The sequence below is a fragment of the Rhinolophus hipposideros genome (assembly GCF_964194185.1).
Source record: "Rhinolophus hipposideros genome assembly, chromosome: 19".
Lineage (NCBI taxonomy): Eukaryota > Metazoa > Chordata > Mammalia > Chiroptera > Rhinolophidae > Rhinolophus > Rhinolophus hipposideros.
The window spans coordinates 19,872,307-19,895,433 of NC_138065.1; the positions used below are offsets into that span (position 1 = coordinate 19,872,307).

The window sequence follows — 23,127 nt, forward strand, 5'->3', positions numbered from 1 at the left end:
TGTTTCCAAAATGGACCAGATGCACCAGAAACACTTACGATAATTTATATGTAAAATACAGATTCCTAGGCCCCAGAACAATTAAATCAGATTCTTTGGGGACAGAGGATGGGTGATAAGATTAGCACTTGAAGTTCCACTTAAACTGAGCCTTTGGATTTTGTTCTCTGGCCCTGTCAGGGAAAGGACACTATGATAAGGGTGTTATGTGTTCTTACCACAATAAAATATAATAAAATAAATTCATTTTTAAATGAAATATGAAAGTCAAAAATATACATAAAACAAGTAGCATATTTATATCAATTTTTTAACATGACTTCCTAGGTGATGTTTATAAAGGCTAAATTCTGACACCCCTGGTTTAGACAACCCCTACAGAATAAGCAGAACAAGTTATTTAAATGATTTCACCTTTAATTAAACAAAGCAACTTACTTCATCCATAAGCGCCATTCCAGATAAAATACTTGAACTACCACTTTCCTCCTTCCCTTCGCTTTGAAGTTGCGAGCTTGTGTATGACTCTGTACGTATTTCGCACACATATGAACTATGCTTATGACGATGCCAACACATCAAAGTCAGAAAGATATGTTTCCTAAAAAGGCAAAAATGTAGACCATACTCTGTCTCCTTTCTTAGCAGGTATGGTACTCCGCCACAAAAGGGGGTATCCAGAGGGGAAATGTATCTCAGTTGCCAGAAGACCTGTTGAACAATCAGATCCTCTAAAACCTCATCTAAGTTTGGGTAAAATAAACCCCAACATTTGATGAAACAAGAAATTTATAGAAGACCTTATTTTGTGAACAAAGTCACTCCTTTCCTCTACAACAGGAAGGATGTCATAAATTTCTATGTCAAGTCACAAATTACCATAAGAACAGGCAGGGATATTTCAGTATGAACCCTTTTTGAATTTCACAAGTGTTGTACAAGAAACAGGCTGTACCAGATGGCAGGATAGGCAAAATAATAATAATAATAACAACAACAATAAAAAAATTACTTTTCCCCCTCAGACATATTTTTTGAATGCTATGGTTGTGGATTACACGTTAGGTAATATTCCATAAAGGTTCTTAATTGGAAGTGTGCGTTGATGATATATTCACCAGGGGTTGGGCTAGAGTATCTTTATAGTTTTTAAAAATGAGAAGAAAAATATTTGAAACGCATTTTAAAGCTTTATAGAGTTTTAATTCATTTTTTTAAGCTAAAATAGTAGTTTTGAAGTCCCACTTTTAAACTGAGCCTTTATATTTTGTTCTGCGATAAGGGTGTTAAGTGTTCTTACCACAATAAAATACAATAAAATAATAAATAAATTCATTTAAAATGAAATATGAAAGTCAAAAATATACATAAAACAAATAGCATATTTATACCAATTTTCTCAACTCAAAACATAGCAAAATCAGTTTCATGTTTTATCCTAAAAAAGAAACTAGAACGAAAATCACTACTGATATCATATTCATAGTCCATGACGACCCTTGCCAATGGGTTACGTAATACGTACTTACATTCCTGACTGATAAATCATGACTACATGTTCAAGATAAATGATGTACTTTGAACCCTCATTAGAATTCATAGTATAGAGTGCATGACTTCTCAGATTGTAAATCAATGTTTCTAAAACATGTTCCAAAAGTTCTCACAAAGCTTCTAGAAACTTTCTTAACTTCTCATATACTATATATATATATATGCTTTTAAATTTTTGAGCGCATTACATCGCCTGGAGGGACTGTTCAAACCAGAGTTTCTGATTCAGTCCGTCTCTGATGAAGACTGAGAATTTGCATCACTGTCAAGTTCCCACACTCTGACACTCATTGGTTTATGACATACCCTGATATGGCGTGAGGAAGAACTCCAGTTTGATAGAGAAATCTGAATTAGAATTAGCCCTCCCAATAAGTCCCTGTGGCCCTGAGAGTGATTTAACCTCTGGGGTTGTTTTCTCATCTGTAAAAATGAGGTAATAATATCTGGCCTATTTCTTACTTCATGGGCATGTAATAATATCCAATTAGAAAAACCAACGTGGAAATGCTCTCCTCCACACTAACAGAGAGCAGAGTGGTGGCTTGGATAATTTCCTGTGTCTCCCACACCATGATCTAGTTTGATAATGAAGCTGAATGAGTGACGAACCAATGTCATAAGCACAGCAGCAGACAGAAGTGATAAATCTGCCACAGAACACAAATAGTTTAAATGAGAAAGGGAGACCCCTTCCACTTCTGTAAGAAGTAACAGAGTGACCCCCCCCCCCAGGCCTCTTCCCTAATTTGCCTGTATAGTCTATATTTTCCAGACCAATCATTGATCAAGAAGCAGAAAGCCTTCTGCTTATGGCCTCCCCGCTCTTCTCACCAACAACAAACAAGGAAAGTGACATTATTCCTTTCTCAGATTTTTGAACCACTGTGATAACTCCAGCAAGGAGAATTGTTATTACCTTTCTGATTCCCTGCAAACAGTCGAGGATGGTGAGATTGTAAGTGCAATTTCCAAAGGAAGCATCCCTATAAACACACACAAAAAAACTTAACATTAAAAACATGCTTTTAAAATATTCAGATAATAAAATGCCCACGTCAATTGGACAATGCTTGTTTGGCTTCACAACTGTCAACATGGGTAAACCTATGTAACACATCAGATCCTACTAGTTAACTATTCCCACAGCTTAACTGAAGCACTTCTGAAGTTGCTTTAATCCAATTGGCAGAATTCATAAGACAGTAGATAAAGAGCCTGAGTACTGGAGTCAGACTGCCTTTGTTCCAATTCTAGCATTGCCCCATATTGGCTGGGACCTTGAGCAAGTTAGGTTGCCTCTATGAGTCTTTTTTTTTTTAACTTTATTATTATTATTATTATTTAGTTTCAGGTACACAAAACAATGTAATAGTTAGACGTTTATCATTTATATCCCTCACACTGTGCCAACCCCCCTCCCCCCAGCATCTATGAGTCTTGATTTCCTCAACTGTGACATAAAGTTACTAAGAGTAACTACCATTCATAGGACTATTGTCGGACTACAGTAAATAAAACTGTAAAGTCCTTCGTGTAGTGCCTAGCACAAGGAAGCACTTAATAAATATTATAACTATTCTTCTTATGAACAGTGAACTGGACTGTTTCATTAAGTAAAACATTCACCAACACTAGAGGAATTAACACTTGTCAGAGGGATGGTAAATACAAGTGTAAAAATGTAAGGGGGACAATGTATGGTCAACAGAACCTAAGCAGTTATCTTCATGGATTAAATGCCACCCCGCCCATCCCGCCCCTCCAAACAATCTCCTGTAGGGATCCATGAGAGCTCTAATGCACCATGAAGTGTTCTATCAAAAGGAGTGGGAACCTACTGCACCGAAAATTGAGTACTTCATACTTTATTTAGTTTTTAGAGCAACTTAGCAGACCTGCTTTAGGCAACATAAAACTGAAGTATCAAGTTCAGGTCAGTTAAGCAAGAACTGGCACCAGCACTTTAACACTAGCAATGTTCCAAGGTGTCCAAGGCAGGAAACTTAACCTCAAGGCTCTCAGTCTCTGCCCAGCCCCCACTGCTGACCCAAAGGAACAGAGCTGTCAGGCACCTGCCAATGACAAAGTCAAAGGCACCACACAAAGTGAGTCAAGGGCAGCAGAAGGGAAGAGCCCACGAAGGTGTTCCATGGGAAGAAAATGATCTTTTAGGGCCTTTACCTATAATTAACATAAACCCAAGTTTTATATCTCAGCCATCCAAGGTAACTTTGATGGCTGCTAAGCCATGAATTAAAATGCAACTTCAACATCGCTGAATTTCAGCATTCTGATAACCTAGCATAAAAACAGTAAGTTAGCAAAGCAGCATAACAGAAATGTTTTTTAAGTCCTGAAACGTTCAAGTTAACCTATGTAACTAGGAAGGGTTACTCTAGATATTTAAGTCTGACTTCAAGAGTTCTTTTTTTAATGCCATCTGAACTCATGGGTCAGTGAAAAAGCAAAGAGTCCACCTTTCAAGTATCTTGTAAAGACATAAACCATGTATCGAGAAGCAAATTTTAATGGACTAAACCCGAGGAAGGAGTAGGTGTGGATGGACCTAAGACGAGATACTCATTTATATAAATAAGCACACAGTCCCTTGTAGACACTTGTCTCTTAGTGTGCCATGGACCTTCAGCAATGTGACACAGGTTGTGGACGCCTTTTCTCAGAATAATGCTTTTAAATGCATAAAATATAATACATAAAAATAACAGAAGATTAATTCAAAGTTATCAATATATAAAAGAACAAGTTTATGATGCCATAACATGTACTTTTTTATTACTATATTACATAACAAGGCCTAGTAGCAGGTCTGATAAGGACTATCATTTTGAAGAAGGAATGAACATGAATAATATGTTAAGATACACGCAACAACTGTAATGGGATATAAAAATGTCTGTCATTTCTATTGTGATAAAGTCATTTATACTGCTAATACTACTACAGTTTATTTCCAACATTTATAATTGAAGGTAACCTTGTAATCTTAAATTACAAGGTTAGTGAAAATATAGTTATTTTGCCATCCAAATTCACTGACTCTCTGAATAATCTCCACAGACCCTATATTAAAAACTACTGCCTAAAGGAAAAACAAAACAAAAACTTCTTTGTATTTAAAAAGAGTAAAAAAAATTACAAGAATTGGAGGTACTCTTTATTCCCTCAAGTATATCTTCTCACGCCTAGACTCAGGTAAACAAATTCACAAATTTAAGTTGTCAGAAAAGCTCCAGACTCAGTCTTTCTGAAACTGTCTGCAAAGTATGGTGAGAGTGTCATGCTATCTCATGTCCTATCACAGCCAGTTTTACCAAGGACTGAAAAGAGCTCTGGTGACTTGGTGATCAAATCTGCAGATTTGAGAGTGAAGGGAGAGTTGCTATGCCACCTGATATGAAGCAGTCACAACTGGCTGGAAAGACAGACAGAAGTCTATCAAGTGAAACATATAAGAAAGGATGCAGTAAAATTAAGTCACATCCTCAGGATTGGGGAAAGGAGATGAAACACCTTTGTGGAAAACCTAGTATGCTGGGTAATTTAGATGCATTAGCACATCTAGTCCTCATGAAAGTTACATGAAGCCAGTAGGTCCCAAAACCTGCCACCCATACCGGGCAATAGAGAAATGGCTTATTAGCAACACAGGGCTCCGATATCGTCAAAGGAGAGTAAAAGCGAAGGGATACGAAAACATGTTATATATTCTGAGGGGAAGACAGAAGGTAAAAGTGGCAGATAACCTGTTAGTGAGGTACCATGTTTCCCCCAAAGTAAGACCTCGCCAGACAATCAGCTCTAATGCATCTTTTGGAGCAAAACTTAATATAAGACCCGGTCTTATATTATATTATGTTAGATAAGACCGGGTCTTATATTATAGTAAAATAAGACCGGGTCTTATATTAATTTTTGCTCCAAAAGACGCATTAGAGCCGATTGTCCGGCTAGGTCTTATTTTCAGGGAAACACAGTACCTACCAAAAACTCACTAAAAAAAGAATTTTAAAAGGCTTTTTTAAAATGAAATCCAACAAAGGTCAGGGAGAATAAGAGAGCAGACAATAGCAATAAAATTCTGAAAGCTGGAAATCAGATAGATGAGTGGTAATAAATTAGAAGATCAAGAAAAAGGAATACTAAGCTGACAGTGGAAAATCAGAGCATCAACCCAATTAATACCAGATAATTCTCCAAAGGATCAGAAATTGGCAGCACTGGAAGTGAGAATGAAGGAAATGACTAACATAAGATTGAAAGTCCATTTAAGAAGCTCAGAGGTTTTACTCTATAAAAGCAACATTGTCTCTCATTTTATAAATCAATCTTCCCTGTTGATTTTCCTCAACCACCCAATATAGTTAGAACCAACTGAAAATAGAATAGTTGGCCCTGGAAGGCAGCAAGATACCTGCCCCACACAATGTTCAAGTTTGATTCGGAAGATTGCTAGTGAAGAATAGTTTTCACCTCATGAAATGGAAAACACCAGGCTCTATTAACCTCAAAAGTCCCTCCCTACACTGAAATTATGTTATTATTTAACACAATTAATGATCTCTTTCCTCTCCATCTCTCTCTCCTGGACCGTTCCCAACAGAATGTAAACTTTTTCAAATATCTACTATCTTTAAAAGAAAAAGACCATTCAAAACTTTTTGACTCTACATCTCCCTTCACTAACCACCCTCTTTTTGGCCTCCTCTTTAAACCAAGACATCTCTAAAGAATTACTCGTCTTCCTGCCTCCATGTTCTCTCCTCTCACATCTTAACCTCCTCCATGCCGTGAACATTTCTCACTAAAGTCACCATATTGCTAAGCTCAGGGGACATTTTCTTTTTTTTAATGAGAGAAAATTCACTATTTTAGCCTTTTTAAAGTGTACAATTCAGTAATTTTTAGTATATTCACAATTCACATTACCACTAACCCCAAAACATTTTTATCACCCCATAAAGAAACTGTAACCATATGTAATAACTCCCCATTCTCCCTCCCCCTGAACCCCTGGCACTTACTAATCTACTTTCTATCTCTCTGGATTTGCTTATTCTAAATCCAGCGAATATTTTGCAAGCATCATTTTTTAAATATGTCAGCAACAAGTAACTCCTTCCTTTGAATACCTTCTTCACTAGGTTCCTGGATTTTTGTTCTACTTTTCCAAACATTACTCCTTCCCCATCTCCTTTGTATAGTCATCCTTTACCTTCCAATGTTTAAAAGTTAAAGTTCCCCAAGGTCCAATTCCACACTCAACTTCGCCTCATTCCATACTCTCTCCCGAGACCAGAGACTCTCGGACTTTAGCATGCCTCGGCATCACCGGGATGGTTCCTTAAAACACAGAATGCCGAGTCCCACCTGAGTTTCTGATTTAATAGGTCTGGGGCAGGGCCTGAGAATTTGCACTTCTAACAAGATTCCAGGCAGTACTGATGGGGGGATGGAGGGTGAGGGAGGGGTGGAACCACATTTTGAGAACCACTGCCCATACAATCTCTTCTACATAAATGACCATCTACCTGCCAACGACCCTCAGATTTATCTCTCTAGCACAAACTCCTTTAGACTCCAAAACGGTATAGCCAACCACATATGTGACATTTCCATTTGGATGTCTTAAGGCATCTCAAACTCACTGTGTTAGAAGACTCTCTTGAATCTGCCCCACCACGAAACAATAACAACAACAATCTGGTCCTCCAGCCCTCCATATCTCAAGCTAGAATCCAGAAGTCCCTCTTTCTCTCTCATGCCTTTTATTCTACCAGTCATTATGCCCCGTTGTTGTTCCCTCTTAAATGTCTCTTGAATGCAGTTCCATTGCCACCACTCATGGAGTACTGCAACAGCCTTCCTACATCACTGTTAGCCTGTCTAGTCAGTTTTCTTCATTGCAGCCAGAGCGATATTTTTAAAAGGCAAATTTGATCCCATCAATTTTCAACTGTAACCCTTCACTGACTTCTCATTGCTCTAAAGGGAAAATTCAATTCCTCAACTCGAATACATCTTGTTGCATATGTCCCTTCCTGCCTCTCCGGCCTCCTTCTCAGTTCATGCTCCCCTCACAATGGCCTTTCCTGAGCTCCTCAGATGGGGCACTCTGTTCTCACCACAGAATCTTTGCTGCTACCAGTCCCATGTTTCCTACTCACCTTTGCTAATGTTACCTAGCTCATCCTTCAGATCTCAGTTCAAAGATCACTTGTCTCAAGGGAAAAATTTCCAACCCCACCCTGGCTAGATCAGGACTCCAAGTTTTTTTCCCACTGGAATTAACTATAGTTTGACATATATATATCCTGGTTTGCTATTTGAATCTGACTATATATAGTAGTCCTGAAGAAGGCAGGATCTATACATTTTTCACTCACCACTGTCTCCTTAGTACCTAACACAATGCCTGACACAAAACAGATACTCAGTAAATGTTTGTAAATAAACATGTAAATTAAGTAAAGGAGCTTGGGAACTCATTCCAAGAAAATTTTCTATAATATTCTATGAACATTTTTGTTAACTCATTAACATAATACCTCAATCCTCACTAGCAAGAAAAGCTTTCTTTGCATTAACCCAAAATCCCTTCTGTCCATTTAATATCATTTCCTTTTGTTACATGCTGAAGAGTATTAATTGAACAGAGCTAAAAGCAATGGTGCTCAAAGCAGTTTTCTCTTCCTTTGCCAAGAGGTATTAAACACAGTTTCATTTTAACCGAGACACTTTAGAGAACCTACAAAGAGCTTTTAGGATTTTAATCATTATACCAATGTGCTACAAAGCTTTAAACTCCTGCAGTTTTTATTGCAGTTACAGTTCCCAATTGTTTGCTTAACTCCTGGTTTACTTTTTCACTCATTCATTCACGCATTCATTCATTCCTATTTATTGAGCCAAATATGTACTGAGTTGAATAAGAGGACATGTTGTATTTTTCCACTTCCCTAAAGGACCACTGAAATCCCAGAAACTTCAACTGTGGGGGAAAGTTTGTATCCCCTTCCTGCCTGGGAAAACTACAACTCTTATGCTTATCTGTCATGATAGTTTTACCATGTATTGCATTACTCTCTTAAACAGGTAAACACAAAGCTACTCTTCGTTCAGAGATAAGGTAATACCCCAAACACCCAGGGTTTCTAATTGTTTATCTCTGCTTTAGAATAAATCATGTGTCCCTAACCCTCAATACAGAAGACTAGCGTCATAGCCAACAGCTGACTAAAGACATCCAAATATAAAGTTAGCTCAACCTCATGCCTCACCATCTCCACTCCATCCATCCTGACAATTCTGTCTTTCTAAATGTGACTTCTAGCATTACAGGCAACTGAATCATAAACCTATTAGGATGTGATTATAGGAATCCACATAACCATGACATTGAGAGAGCCTGGAAGTTAATATTTGTTGAATGAAAAACTAAATGAATGAATATTTGAACTGATGGAGTAACTGAGATTTTCTGTTTATTTTTATATTTTTGCATTGATTTTGCAGAGAAGCAGAAGAAAAATTAAATTTAAGAAAACTAGAATCATCACCCATAATTAGATACAAAGAGAAAGGGTTGGATTCACTCTTGTCCTAGAGCTGCCTCTCTACAGGCTCTCAAGAGTTGATTGTTAAATATTCAGAAATTTTGAGAGCCCAAATCAGCATTGGTGGGACTATTTATGCCACAAAAATCAGCAAACACTTTTTACTTACTGAGCTAGGTTACCTGCATACGACGGCTTATAACCTAAGATCAAAGAAATCACTGAGAATGCAGCAACCCTGTAAATGTTAATAATAAGGAGATGAAACCAGAGATGAAAGCACATATTTATATAACACAATAAGAAAGCAGTTCTGGTAATGAAGTTATTTGAAATGAAGAAAGTATGAATAACTGAGGCACAGTGTTTACAATGTGGAGACTACACTAAAGAATAAAAGAGAGCTGATGATAAAAAAAAATATTGGGAATGACTAAGACCTACATATGTCTTGATTCCATGATTCTCCATTAATTTCTCTGGAGAGCCAGTAGCTAGGAAGTATGTACCTATCTGCAGAGCAATAGATTGAAAAGCATCTCAGAAGTCATCTAAGCACCCTTCCAAGCACTGAATTAAGCCCCATCTACCCACCCACCACAGGATTGTGAGCTTTTTAAAGGACAGGGAATATGATTTTTATGTCTGTATGCCCAGGGTCTAGTATGTGTTAGGCACATTTTTACGTTGTAGATGTTGAATGAATGAATGATCATTACCAGGAGATCATTCAACTTAAGCCTGAAAAACTCTAGTGGCTGGGAACTATTGACCTTTCAAAGCAAAAATTATAGAAAACAATCTTTAATCATAAACTATGTTCAATAACAAAAACAATCTCCATCATTGTTGTCAAATGAAAATATAATACTAGCCACAAAAGAGTCACATCATGTAATTTTAAATTTTTTCATAACTGTATTAAAATAAAGTAAAAAGAAATAAATTATATTAATTTTAATAATATATTTTATGTAGTCCAATATAGTATCTGAAATATTACCATTTCAGCATGTAATCAACATAATTATAAATAAGGTATTTTACTTTTTTAATATTAAATCTTTGAAATCCAAGGTTCATTTTAAAGTTACAGTCTATTTCAGTTTAGATTAAAGAAATTTCAAGTGCTCAATAGTACATATAGCTAGTTGCTACTGTTTCAGAGGTTCAACCCTAGACTATATTGTATGGATATTTGGGAACTAGACAATACCCAAAATATTTTATACAAGATTGTCCAAAGTACACCTGGCTTCCAGTCTCTGAACAAATCCATGACATATATGTACCAGCTCCAGGGAAAAGAAACAGCTGATTGTTTATATTATCTAGGCCTATGGATAAAAAATGTATTTGATAAGAATTAGTGAGGAGAACAAAACTATTTCCCACTCATGAAAGAGCAAAATCAAATGGTTTCATGGGACTGAGCCCATGAAAAGCTGAGCACCACCAGTACTTAACAAAAAAGGGAACACAGAATCGCCTGCTTTTCAGATTTAACATAAGGCTATATACTAATCACTTTGCTCATCTAAGAAACAGAGAGATGTGAAAATTCATTTGTAAGTCATGGCTTAAAAGGTCACATAAAGTCAGCAGAATAGAATCAGTCTGGAACCAGCAATAACGGGCACCAGGAAAACAGACCAAGGGCTGTGCTCTGCGCCTTTTATGAACACCTGAGTGCTACCGATTTAACGACACTCATTTTGCTATAAAGATGAAAAATAATTGCCTTTGATTCAGGTATTGAAAAATAAGACTTTCATATAATAGGTATTCAACAAATCAACTATGTTCATTAACATAAATGATTGCAATCTTGTTCCAAACTATATTAATTAAGGCTGGCTAGGGAAATGTACTATAAAGAGTACAAAAAATGTGGCACTGGCCTTTCTACAGAAGGTTTGGTAACATTGATCTGAGACGATAAAAATATGAATAAAAAAAATAGTCTGAGCCAATTTTTACAACTAAAACCATTGAAGCACTGCTGTGTTCCAATAAAACACAATAGATGCAACTCACCTACCTCCTTATGTGTATTTAGTGAGTCTCAGAGACGCTGACAGTTGTTTCTGTTCTCAGATCCTACAAAATGGTCTTTATTTACCACTTTAAAAATAAAAAATCTGATAAAGAGCCTGCTTTTCATGGTGGTCCAAGTTACTCAATGTGCCCCACTGTTGAGAATGGATTAACAGTTTGGACTAGATAAGCCATCTATTTCCATCTAATTTCAACACTCAGGAAACTGGCACTTCCTCGCTGTTCAAAACTAATGCATATTTTTTCCCATCATAACAAGCGTCAAAAGCAAAGGTTTTTCTAATTGTTCATCTCTGCTTTAGGGGGTAGATATGAGTCCAAAGATCAACACTGAGAAGCCAAGAGGTAGATATCATACAGAAAAATTGAGAAAGAAAGGAAAGTCTTAAGAGAGCATAAAATAAATTTTGCTTCTACATTTTTCATACTCAAGAGAAAAACATGGTAAGGAGAACTTTTTCTTTGAAGTGCAAAGTTAATTGCTAAATAAACTATGACAAAAATCACAATATCATATTTAAGCTAACAAATATCTGGTTCAACACTTTATGTAAAGAGATATATTTTATAATTATATCTAACATCTACCAGTACATGTTTACTTTGCTTTAGAAGAAAGAAGGAAGCAACCTAATGCTGCGTTCTTAGTGGATGACCCCTCTTAGCCTTTGTTAGAGACCTACAAGCTCTGGCTTGCCCACAGCACCCAGAATCCTTGCTTCAGATGTTTCCCATTAAGACGCAGCCACAGTAAAACTGAACTCAGCAACAGGGCTATCACTAAGAGTCACCCCAAACAAAACAAACCCCTCCTTTAACACAAACAGTATGGATCCATTTTAATGACAAATGACACCAAAGGACTGCTGTGGGAGGTCTGTGAGTTCTCTGTCAAAGGTTTTCTGGCCTCATATCTGCTCTGAGACAAAACCTGCATAATGCTGTCCAGAGTAGATAAAATACCACTATTTGATAAGCCAGCCATCTATTTCCAAGACTCTCAGGAAGCAGCACAAAAACAGTTCCATGAAAAGCAGCATATTATTCTAACCCCAAGATATCACACAGGTGTGGATCAGGAAATGTGTCCTGGAGTGTTTCAGAACACAAATTCTGCCAGGTGTTAAATGAAACTGGGGGGATGGAAAGGGATTCAGGATGAAGCACTTTGAAAAATTCTGAGTTAAACAAGCTGAGTTAAACAATTCTGTGGTTAAATTCTGAGTTAAACAAGCTACTTTATTACTCAGAACCACTCAGAATCTTAAAAAATGGGAATGTGCTTTGTAAATCCCCAAGACAGAGTTCTAAACTTACTTGATCATTGAATCTTTTCTTTTTCTTTCTTCTTTTTTTTTTTTTTTTTTTTTTTTGCTGTGGTAGATTGCATAGAGCAATAATTAGTGCTCAGTCTTGACTTGGCAGCATATTGACATCATGGAGGTAGTTTTTTTTAGAAATCCCAAAACCCAGACTTCACCCCAGACCAATTATATCAGAATTTCTGGGAGTAAAACCCAGGCATCAATATTTTTTAAAGCTTCTCTGACTTTAAAACCAAGGATGAAAACCAACATAAGTTTGGGAAACACTGACTTATACATTCTAGCCTCTTCTCCAAGCTAAAATAAAATAGCATTCTTGAACCTATCCAGCAAGAGACCTGCAAAAAATAAATAAATAAACTAACAACTGGTGATAAGACATTCAATATTCAACCAGCTTTATTCCATTGGATGTTAATGCAGGACCATACCTCAACATCACCTCTGCACCTACTTGTTATTTTTCCTGCATGCTTTCTGTATTTGTCTTCCAAACTGGGACCCTGGGTGTTGTTTATTGTCTGTATGGATTTAGTTTTATTCCCCATTTAACTTCATATGTCATGGAAAAATTAGTTTTTATCAGATTTATGAATCATCAATACCAAAAACATATACCAAGCTGATACATATGAACCAATAAACAAAGAAGTATAAAATTAATTTATAAGTACAAAGGAGATCTATGAGAAGCCATTGAGATTTGTTACCTTTTCATTGTTTTGTGAGAGTTAAAGGGTTTTTCACACTGTTTTATGAATACCCTAGAATGTGATTTGAAAACCTCTGCTATTGACTGCCAAGAAAACAATCTGGGAATAACACTAAGGGTTGGTGACCTTGTGGGACCTTAGGTAAGCTGCAATTAATATGACTTTGGGGAATGATTGGGCAGTAATATAGACTATACATTTGGTAGTACATGGAAAGGAAGAGGACCTAAAATGATTCATACCAGGCTTGCCAATTCAAATTCTGCAGACTCTGGACCCAGAATAGAAAGGTCTTGTTTCCTTGAAGGTCAACTGCTTAACCAACACTAAAGATGGATGGACTCAAAGAATTAAAGTAGATGAAAAATGCCCTTTTCCTCTAATTTTCAGCTAAAGTCATTCCTAATAAGCCCATTGGCTAGTCTTAGTACAAGTGAAAACTAGTTTTTGACAAAACTACTTTACAATTAAATGGAATACCCTAATATTGACTTGCAAACACTAACAATACAACAAACACCCCTGACTGTCACAGCAGGCCATAAATTCTACTATCTCTAGTCTACAATACTTAATGTAATCAAGAACAGATAGTAAATGGGGCTGTGGGTGGCAAATTAGGTAAAAGCGGTCAAAAGGCACAAACTTCCAGTTATAAGACAAATAAGTACTAGGGATACAATATAAAACATGATGACTACATTTAACACTGCTATATGGTATATTTGAAAATTACTAAAAGAGGAGATCCTAAAAGTTCTCATCATAAGGCAAAAAAATTATAACTATATGAGGTGATGGATGTTACCTTGTGGTAATCATTTTGCAATATATGTATGTCAAGTTGTTATGCTGTACCCCTTAAACTTATATAGTGCTGTATGTCAATATCTCATTTAAACTGGAAAAGAATAGGTAGTAAAGCTATCCAAATATTCTTTTTAATTTGCCTCATCTTTAGATAATTTTTAATAAACTCAGATAGTCCTTTCAGTTATAATAATGTACCTACACGGCAAACATCGTATTATATAGTATCCTACCTAACCTATTATAAAAGACAATCTATGCCATACAAATGAAAAATTACAGCACCTCAAATCAGTACTTGAATTCTTATTCTCCAGTTTTCGTCCTAACATGAAAGGTACTCCTGGGGCTTACCCCTAACATCTCCTCCAAGCCCCTGTTCTGGGGTTAAACCTCTTTCCTCAGTATTCCCATAATACTATCTCCTAACTCTAATAAAGCACCATAATTGCTTTACACACCCACACACTTACAAACTGCATACTGAGTTCCTTGGAGCAGGTACCTAGTTGTCCTAATCATCTTTTGATCCGTAAGTCTATCACAGTGACCGGCACAGAAAAGCAATAAATAAATTGATGTACGTATTATTCCCTGACACACAAATAAGAAAAAAGAGCCCAATCCTCGCCCTCAAGAGAAGAGTCAGCCGTATGTGGTGGAGAGTCAGCCATGCAAACAAATGATCAAAATACAAGACATTTACTTTAATGGTATATGTAGCAAATGTAATGGGGCATGAACACAATATAATATACAAAATATAATAGGGAATTACAGGCCAAAGATTTGCCAAGACTCTCAAGAAAAATGAGGAAAGGCTTTACAGAAGAGACTGCTCAGATAAATGTTTGTTAGATGAATAAATCCTGATGAACAGCATTATTTAAATTCATAGTAGCCCTTCATTAGAAAGACACTAAAAATATATAGCACCAAGAAACATAGGCATTTAGTGAAGAGGGCACATAAAGATACCAACCACACTTTGACAAGCCTTCCAAGTGGTCTTCATTTTAAAAAAAACTTTAAACAATAAAACAATTACACTTAAATGGAAGTTCCTTTAAGGCTTCCAGTTTTTAAATAAAAGTGTTAATGAAGCAGCATATTTTTTAAAATCTAGATAATAAAAGTGTAATTTAACAATAAATGGTATAAAAAAAAACCTAGTGGATAATAGAATCCTGATTAGAAATGAAGGTCAAGGCAATGATGGCTGACCAGAACTAGTATGAAAATGACTCTTTTTTTAAATTACAGTTGACATTTAATATTATGTTAGTTTCGTGTGTACAGCTCAGTGGTTAGACATTTATATAACTTATGAAGTGATAAAGATGATTCTTGATACGGCATTAGCCTTAGTCGACTTGGGCTGTAGACTAAAATCAACTCACATCCTATCCTAGCATTAGGGAAAATTAAGTTTCTTTAGTCAAATTCCAGGAAACTAGTAGTATTCTTTCAACTAAATTCTTCACTAAATTATAAATACACTACTTTGTCGTATTTTCTAATTCAAACATATGTGTATGGTTTATGAAGAGTCTGGATTTAGAAATACAGCTTAATGCAAACACAATTGTCAGTGTCTTGAGTCGTAAGAAAGACACAACTTAGAGCTACACTCAAGGTCAAACTATTATTATTGTAGGCAATAGGTGCCTAAACCAACAAACAAATGCCTCCTCATATTTGCATTAAGCATTCTTTTCTCATATAATAAATACCTTTATGCAAACAGATTACTAAAATCTCTTTTTTTCTTTTAATCAAAATTTATTGGGGTGACAATTGTTAGTAAAATTACATAGATTTCAGGTGTACAATTCTGTAATATATCATCTATACATCACATTGTGTGTTCACCGCCCAGAGTCAGTTCTCCTTCCATCACCATATATTTGATCCCTTTTATCCTCATCTCCCACCCCCTCCTCTTACCCTCTGGTAACCACTAAGCTATTGTCTGTGTCTATGAGTTTTGTTTTGTTTTTCAAAGATATTTAAAGCTATTTTTTTATTAGTTTCAGGTGCACAAGACAAAGTAATACTTAGACGTTTATCATTATATCCCTCACACTGTGTGGACTCCCCTCCCCCCATCCACTATCCCTCTGACATCGCACCGAGCCATTACATTTCCACTGTCTTTATTCCTAATGCTGTACTCCGCTTCTTGTAAGTATATACACACACATATATATATATATATATATATATATATATATATATACATATATATATATACATATATATAAAATTATAGTTGGCATTCATTATTGTTCAGCTTCAGGTGTACAGTGCAATGATCAGTCATCTACATCTTCCCTAAGGTGGTTTCCCAAATGGGACACGTATCCATTGGATACCCTACAAAATCTTTACAACATTATTGATTACGTTCCCCAAATTATAAAATCTCTTTATGACTAGCAATACTATAATTTTCTTTATATTATTGTCTGAGTTTCTTCTGAAATACATTTGATACCATGTGGATTTAAAAAGCTACAATTGAAATAATAGGAAAAGAGTTAAATATTTACCTTTTACAGCCTGGTTAAATGCATTTCTGTACATTATAAAGAAATATGACAGAATGAAGAAGAAAACTCTCTATGTGCTCATATGAAAAGATATCCAAGATGAGTTAAGTGAAAAAATCAAGGTGCATTATAGTATATGCAGTATGCTACATTTTGTGATGAAAAACGGGAAAAATAATAAAGTGCCTTTATTTGCTTATATGCACATAAACTCTAGAAGAATATGGAATAAACTAATACCAGAAGTTATCCAGAAAGGACTAGATAGATGAGGATCAACGGTGGGAAAGAGAGTTTTCACTGTAAATCTTCTTACATATTTAAAAAATTATTGAACCATGTTAAGGTATTTATATTTTTAAATATTTAAATAAAAACAATTTGGAAAAATGGGCTACAATTGTAATAGTTATGACTTATTTCTATGTTCAGTAATAACAATTTTCCTACTATACTTCCATTCTGATCTTCTTAATTATTCAAAAAATTCTAGCTCTTAGATAACAAATTACCTAAAATATAATCATGCTTAATAATCTGTTGCTTTTTATTAGCTCTTCAATAGCTAATTAGCTCATACTCTAGATTACTTGAGGATACTTTAATCTCACTATGTACTTTCCCCCTTGATTTCACTGAGAAGATTGAGCACACTAGGTATTGTCTCCCCATTCCTTCTCCGCACCTTGACACCACCCTGTGCCTAATAATGCTCCCTCTTGTGGTTTGAGAAACAGAGGTGAGAATCCCTTGAACCTTAAGGGATTTAGTCTTAATTTATTCACTCAAATATTTACTAAACGTACTTTTAAGTGTCAGGTACTAGGACCTGCTCTCTGTGAGTTTACAGGAGAGTAAGGAAGACCAACAAGCAAAGAGCCCTCCTCCTCAGTCTTCCCCATTCCTTTCTTTCACTATTGTTGGTATTTATGATATTGTTAACAATAATAAGCAATTCATAGGCTTGTAGATTTGGACACTCAAAAAAAGGCAAAAATATTAGAATCATTCACAACTCTATCAGAAATGACTGTTGTGAGAGTTTTGATGTATGTTCCCCTCTACTTTTAAAACAAGCTCAAGTTTACCCAAAATTTTAAAAAGACCTTCTTCAGGTAATACTTACAAAATGTTCTTTTCCAACACTGTAATAAAAAGACAGCCTTCCTCAGGACGAAAGCTTGATTTGTGTGTTAAACAGGTGGTTTAAAAGCCTCACTAAGTATTTCTTCTGGGAAGATACTTAAAAGGTCTTATTCTATATTCTCAGCCCCTGACATTTGGTCAGAGCTCAATCAATGCTCATGAAATGAAAGGATGAATGGATGAATGAATGATGTTGATTACTGAAATCTAACAAATCTTGACATGGTTATTAGCTCATAAATAAGGCACTCTTTGTGTGTTAATTGTCAAGATATAGGAAGGATTCAACAAAAAAAATTATTTCTTAAAAGGAGAAGGCCACTTTAGTTTTGCTATTAAGGTTGGTGCAAAAGTAATTGCAGTTTACAAGGTCAAAAATAATTGCAAAAACCGCAATTACTTTTGCACCAACCTAATAGGGAGAAAAAATTTCTGAAAAAAGGAAATAATATGAACTACCATCTCATTTCATTCCACGTAACATCTTGGTCACAGTCTTGAAACAATTAAAAAACAGAAGAATCCAATTCTAAAGTAGTTAAGGGTCTAGCAAAATGCTACAGCCCAAGTCTCACAAGCAGTTATACCTGAATGGAAGATAGGGAGGATTGGAGCCAGACAGCAGTGCTCTGTAAGCTTCTTCTGGTGTCTTCTTCAAATAGATTACCTATGACAAATAAATAGCAACATTTAGAATACCACCCAAGGATGACACAAAACTAATTTATTCACCAAACTTGCATTTCACTTATTCCACTTGGAGGTACAATTGCCATGGTGCTGATGTTAGTCTTTGGACAGCAACTGACCTGTAGCCTTTGGCTTAAGGATGAGTCACAGCTTAGGGACAGAAGGCAGATCCATGAAGAGGCCATCCTGGGCTGTTTACAAGGCACACTGAACAGATACAATGGCAGGGTTTTCCCGTTTGGGAGCAGAACAATTGTACTTCCATTATTGTACTGTGTGCTCACCAAAGACCAATATGGGCCTCGCTGTCTTTCAGAGGAGATCTGCCATGAGGTAATTCAGTGCCTGGTGCACTTCGAAAGACATCTAAGGGTGAGCACAATACTCATGGGAGAACTACTGAGTTCTCTGTCTGCTCTGAGGAAAGTCTGTGTTGCTCTCTAAACACGCAATAAAATGACAACGAAACAGTGAAAATGCAAGCAGGTAAGAGCATTGGAGAACATATTGGCTTGTCTCTTGATACCAAGGAGACTTGAATTCCTCTGGTCCAGCATGACAAACTAATATTAAACAAAGACATAAACAAAAAGGAGCTCTTCAAACCAGTAAACAACTTCCATTTAATCAACTTATTGACTATAGAGTATGTGCCAGGCACTGTATCATGCACTGGTACCTCTCTTAATAGAATTTATATTCTTGTGGGGCAAGGACAATAATTAACAACAAAAACAAACATCCAAGGTAAGTGCTGAAAAGAAAATAAACAGGATCCTGGAAAGAGAATAAGAAAGGGGTTGCTTGAGCTAAGGCAGTCGCTAAGGCAGTAGGGAGAGGTCTCTGGAAGTCATGTGTGAAAAGATATGCAGGGGTATAGCCATGGGAAGACCTAAAGGAAAGGAGGAGTAACAGAGCCAGGGTCCTTGAGGCAGGAAAGCGCTTGGTGAGTTGGACAGAGAGGCGATCCGTGTGGTTAAGGCAGGGGAGGGTGGGAGAGCCAGACGGTGGCTGGATTGTGAAAAGCAATACAAACCATGGGAAGAGTTTGGTTTTATTCTAAGTGCATTCTCAATGTTTTAATTCTGTGCTGAGAGCATTGATCCTTTTCCTCTATAGTCTGAATCAAATTTGATTCCTAAAATCCCCTCTACCTGGAATAACATTATTTCCTTAGTATGTTCCAACACCAAAACCCTATGCATTTCAATGGCAAGAAGGACAGTCTCAGTTCTTACAAAGTAGGCTTTACCCTACTGTAAATGTATATGTAGCAATATATTACTACATATATTACTACATATACTATAAAAAGTATATGTAGCAATATATTACATGTATGTATTAATAATTATTAATACTTTTCAGGACTAGAAAACACCTCAATTCTGAATTCTCTAAAGAAAGAAAGCAAAATAAATACATAAAAATACTTGTATATTTAATAAGGAAGCTCCATATTCATTTGACAAGTAAATATGAAGGTCTGATAAAGCAGACAGCAGTGCTCTGTAAATTTAATATCAAGCATGAACAGCACAGAAAACGAAACCACTATAAAAGAATAATCTAGACATGAGGCCCAGACTATACAAACGAAGAATCACATCTCAAGTTGCCAACCCTAGTTTAAAAACCATTTTCGGTAACCACTATTAAAACAGGATTGTATAGTACTCTAATGGGTAGGTTACATAATAAAAATAGAGTTGGTTATAAAGCAGTGATTGTCAAGACTAAAGATGCAGCGGTATTTGCCTGCTGAAAGGGAAAGCTGCTTGGAGAAAGCTTCTGTGTTTGGATTAGATAATTAAAGCTTATACAAAAACCTTTGAAAAGCAAAAATGCATTTCCCATCTCAGGAGCAATTACATTAATTCCCTTTCATTGGGATGCAGTTATTCTGCAGGAGGGAGGCAACAGCCTGCATGAGTATTTCTGCATGAAATATTTCTCTGCCCCACAGGGTTTCGCTACTCATCTTACCTGCATGACTTAGCACACATGACCTATGTTCTCACACTGTAAGATGAGAGTCTTTGTTTTTATTTTTATCCCAGCGCTAAATTATTAATAAGTGCAAAGTGAAACCCAACAGAGGCCATCTAAATTCCAGGAAGACTCCAGGGGCAGGTAAATGCAATGACCTTTTACAACCTAATGATAGGTACGTGGGAGAGCAGTGAAATGTTCAAATAAATGAGGGCATTGCAGAATGCACGCATGCTGGGGCCATTCAAATACCAACTCCTGGAGAAAATATGTCATGGATTCTCATGTCAGGTCTTCTTAGATATTATGTCTCCTATTAAAAAGAGAAACAGGCAGAGATACAGATGAGGCTTAATTAAACCTTGGAAGGAAAGGAACATTTAAGCCTTGCTGTTGAGGAATCTGAAGCTCAGAACAGTAAGGAACTTTCCAAACTCCCACTGCTGCTCTGGGATGAAGTCAGAATTCCAACACAGATCTGACTTCGAAGCCACAGTAACTGTACATGTTATATCTGCTTGAAAATACAAACACAGGCAACAGAAGCACAAACCTGGAAAAAAACATTTCTACTCTTCCAAATTCCTAAATGCCATTACACTTGATATTTAAAATCAGGTGACTTCAAACTGTTCACAGTTGTTGTGTCTGAGAAAAAGGGCTGGTGGAGGACTAGGGGGGTGAAGAAGTACTTTCTACTTTATATTTCCTTTTATCTCCACATGTCTTGTATTTTGTACAGACATGGGTTAATTTGTTGTTTTTTTTAATGTGGAATAACTGAATACGGTAGTTATGAAATGTTAAATGTATATTTTCTAAAAATAAAATCTTTATCTAATTAGCACTCAAAAGTTTGTTACCAGATATTCTAATAGTTCTAAAACGATTCTCAGAACAAAATTCATTTCAAAGCATGCCCTAAATATCTTGATTTTCCTTTTCTTCTTCTCAGGAAAAACAAAATAATACACTGTCTACTCTTCTCACAAGATATTAGCATGTATAAAACCAAACTGTAAGAATCTTCCCAAACCTTTGATTGATAAAACTTAACAAAAGCCCTTTGAATAGTGCTTCGAGTACCATACCAATTTATCCCTGGAATAGTGAGTATATGCATCACTTTTACAAAATTGCTCTTTTCTTGCCAGGAAGTTCAAAAACCTTCTCAGTAGAATAGCATTTGACATATACTTTCATGTTTTTAACTGACTAGGAGTCAACCAATTATAGTGAAGTTTTTTCTGCTTAATTAAGTTTGATGCCAGTTACCAAGGACCCAAATAACTCAATTTCCTTAACAAATGATTCTTAAAGAGCCAGTATACATATATACTTGTATATCTCCAATAACTATGAGGTTTCTATTTTATGACATAATTAGCATTATAGTACTACAACTAGCATAATATATATTGTTTACCAATACGTCAGTATTTCCAAAAACTTAATCATACATCAACTCTCCCACTTCTGCCACCACATGTAGCATCATGCATTATCATTTCTCTTTACATACACATTCTCTTTTAAGTTACATCAATTTCTCCTAAAGTGTTTTATATCATTGCTATCAGTGGAAAACTTTGCATGGAGTCTACACATAAATGAATACTAAATTACATAATTTAAAATTTTAAATGGTTCTGTATACCACACATTGAGAAGTAATTCAACAAATATTAAGTTTGGACTAATTTTATAGAAACACCAAACCAACCTAGAAATTAAATAAAATCCTTTTAGAATTAATCTGCACATACTTCTAAATCAAAACCTCCTCAAAAAGCCCAGCCAGGCTGCCAACCCTTCACCACAGTAAGGTCCCAACCTACCTTTCCAGGTGAATTTGTCATTGTTCCTTAAATAAATCCCATCCACTAGTCTGGACTGCTCACCATTCCCTAAACGTACTTGACACCTTCTGGCAGCTAAGATTTTTTTCTAGAATACTTACACATCATCTCTGCCTATTTAAATCTTATTTCATTAGACCTAACTCAAATACCACCTCCATGATACCTTACTTCTTCAGCTTTGAATCCTTTCCCCTTACTTCTTAGATTCAACTCTGAGAGTGATAAAGACCATGATAATTATGACGATAATAAAATCAAAAAGTTATATAGTGCATACCAGTGCCAGGCATTATTCTAAGCACTTTACATAATTTGGCTCATTAATCTTCAATCACCCTGCGGGAGGTGCCACTGTTATCCCCATTTCTACTTTACACAGGAAATGCTGAGACCCAGTTGCTCCAGTTGGTCACACTGCTACGGTGAGGTGGAGTCAGGCAGTCTCCTTCCCCATATCTGCTCCTAACCACTTCCTGATGGGCCCTCACAGCTCTGTTGTGATTATTCTCCTTTATACTAAGGTAGAAAGCTCCCTGAGTGCAGTAACCAAGTTTTCCAAATCTTTATTCACCTTAGAATGCCTCCTATCAGAAATGCTGGGTAAATAATATGTTTAGTAAATGACTGCTTTAAACTTGTAAGATACTGTAGGGGTCCAGAATGAGCCACCCCAAGATTTGCTCAGTAGTAGGCAGATGATTTTGAGCTAAAGGCAATTTTAGCTTCAGGCTCAAGAGAAACTTCTCCCCTCCTTCCCCTTAACTACATAGACATAGACAAATTTGAATGAAGGGCCTTACCCATATGAGAGTATTAGAGGGAACTTCTTTTGACCTATCCATAGAGCA

At 36.1% G+C, this 23,127-nt stretch overlaps 1 protein-coding gene across 3 annotated transcripts in view; it reads right to left on the reverse strand.

Annotated features, from left to right (window-relative positions):
• CDC14A (cell division cycle 14A) overlaps positions 1-23,127 on the reverse strand; it is a gene marked incomplete at its 3' end in the record, with an annotated part of 133,978 nt that overhangs the window by 60,055 nt on the left and 50,796 nt on the right. For all 3 annotated transcript variants that reach the window (XM_081025825.1, XM_081025826.1, XM_081025824.1), the window contains 2 exons: positions 18,323-18,402; positions 2,474-2,540 (listed from right to left, as the gene is read on the reverse strand). In XM_081025825.1, the coding sequence (XP_080881951.1) occupies positions 2,474-2,540; positions 18,323-18,402 (147 nt within the window). The remainder of the gene's footprint in view (positions 1-2,473; positions 2,541-18,322; positions 18,403-23,127) is intronic.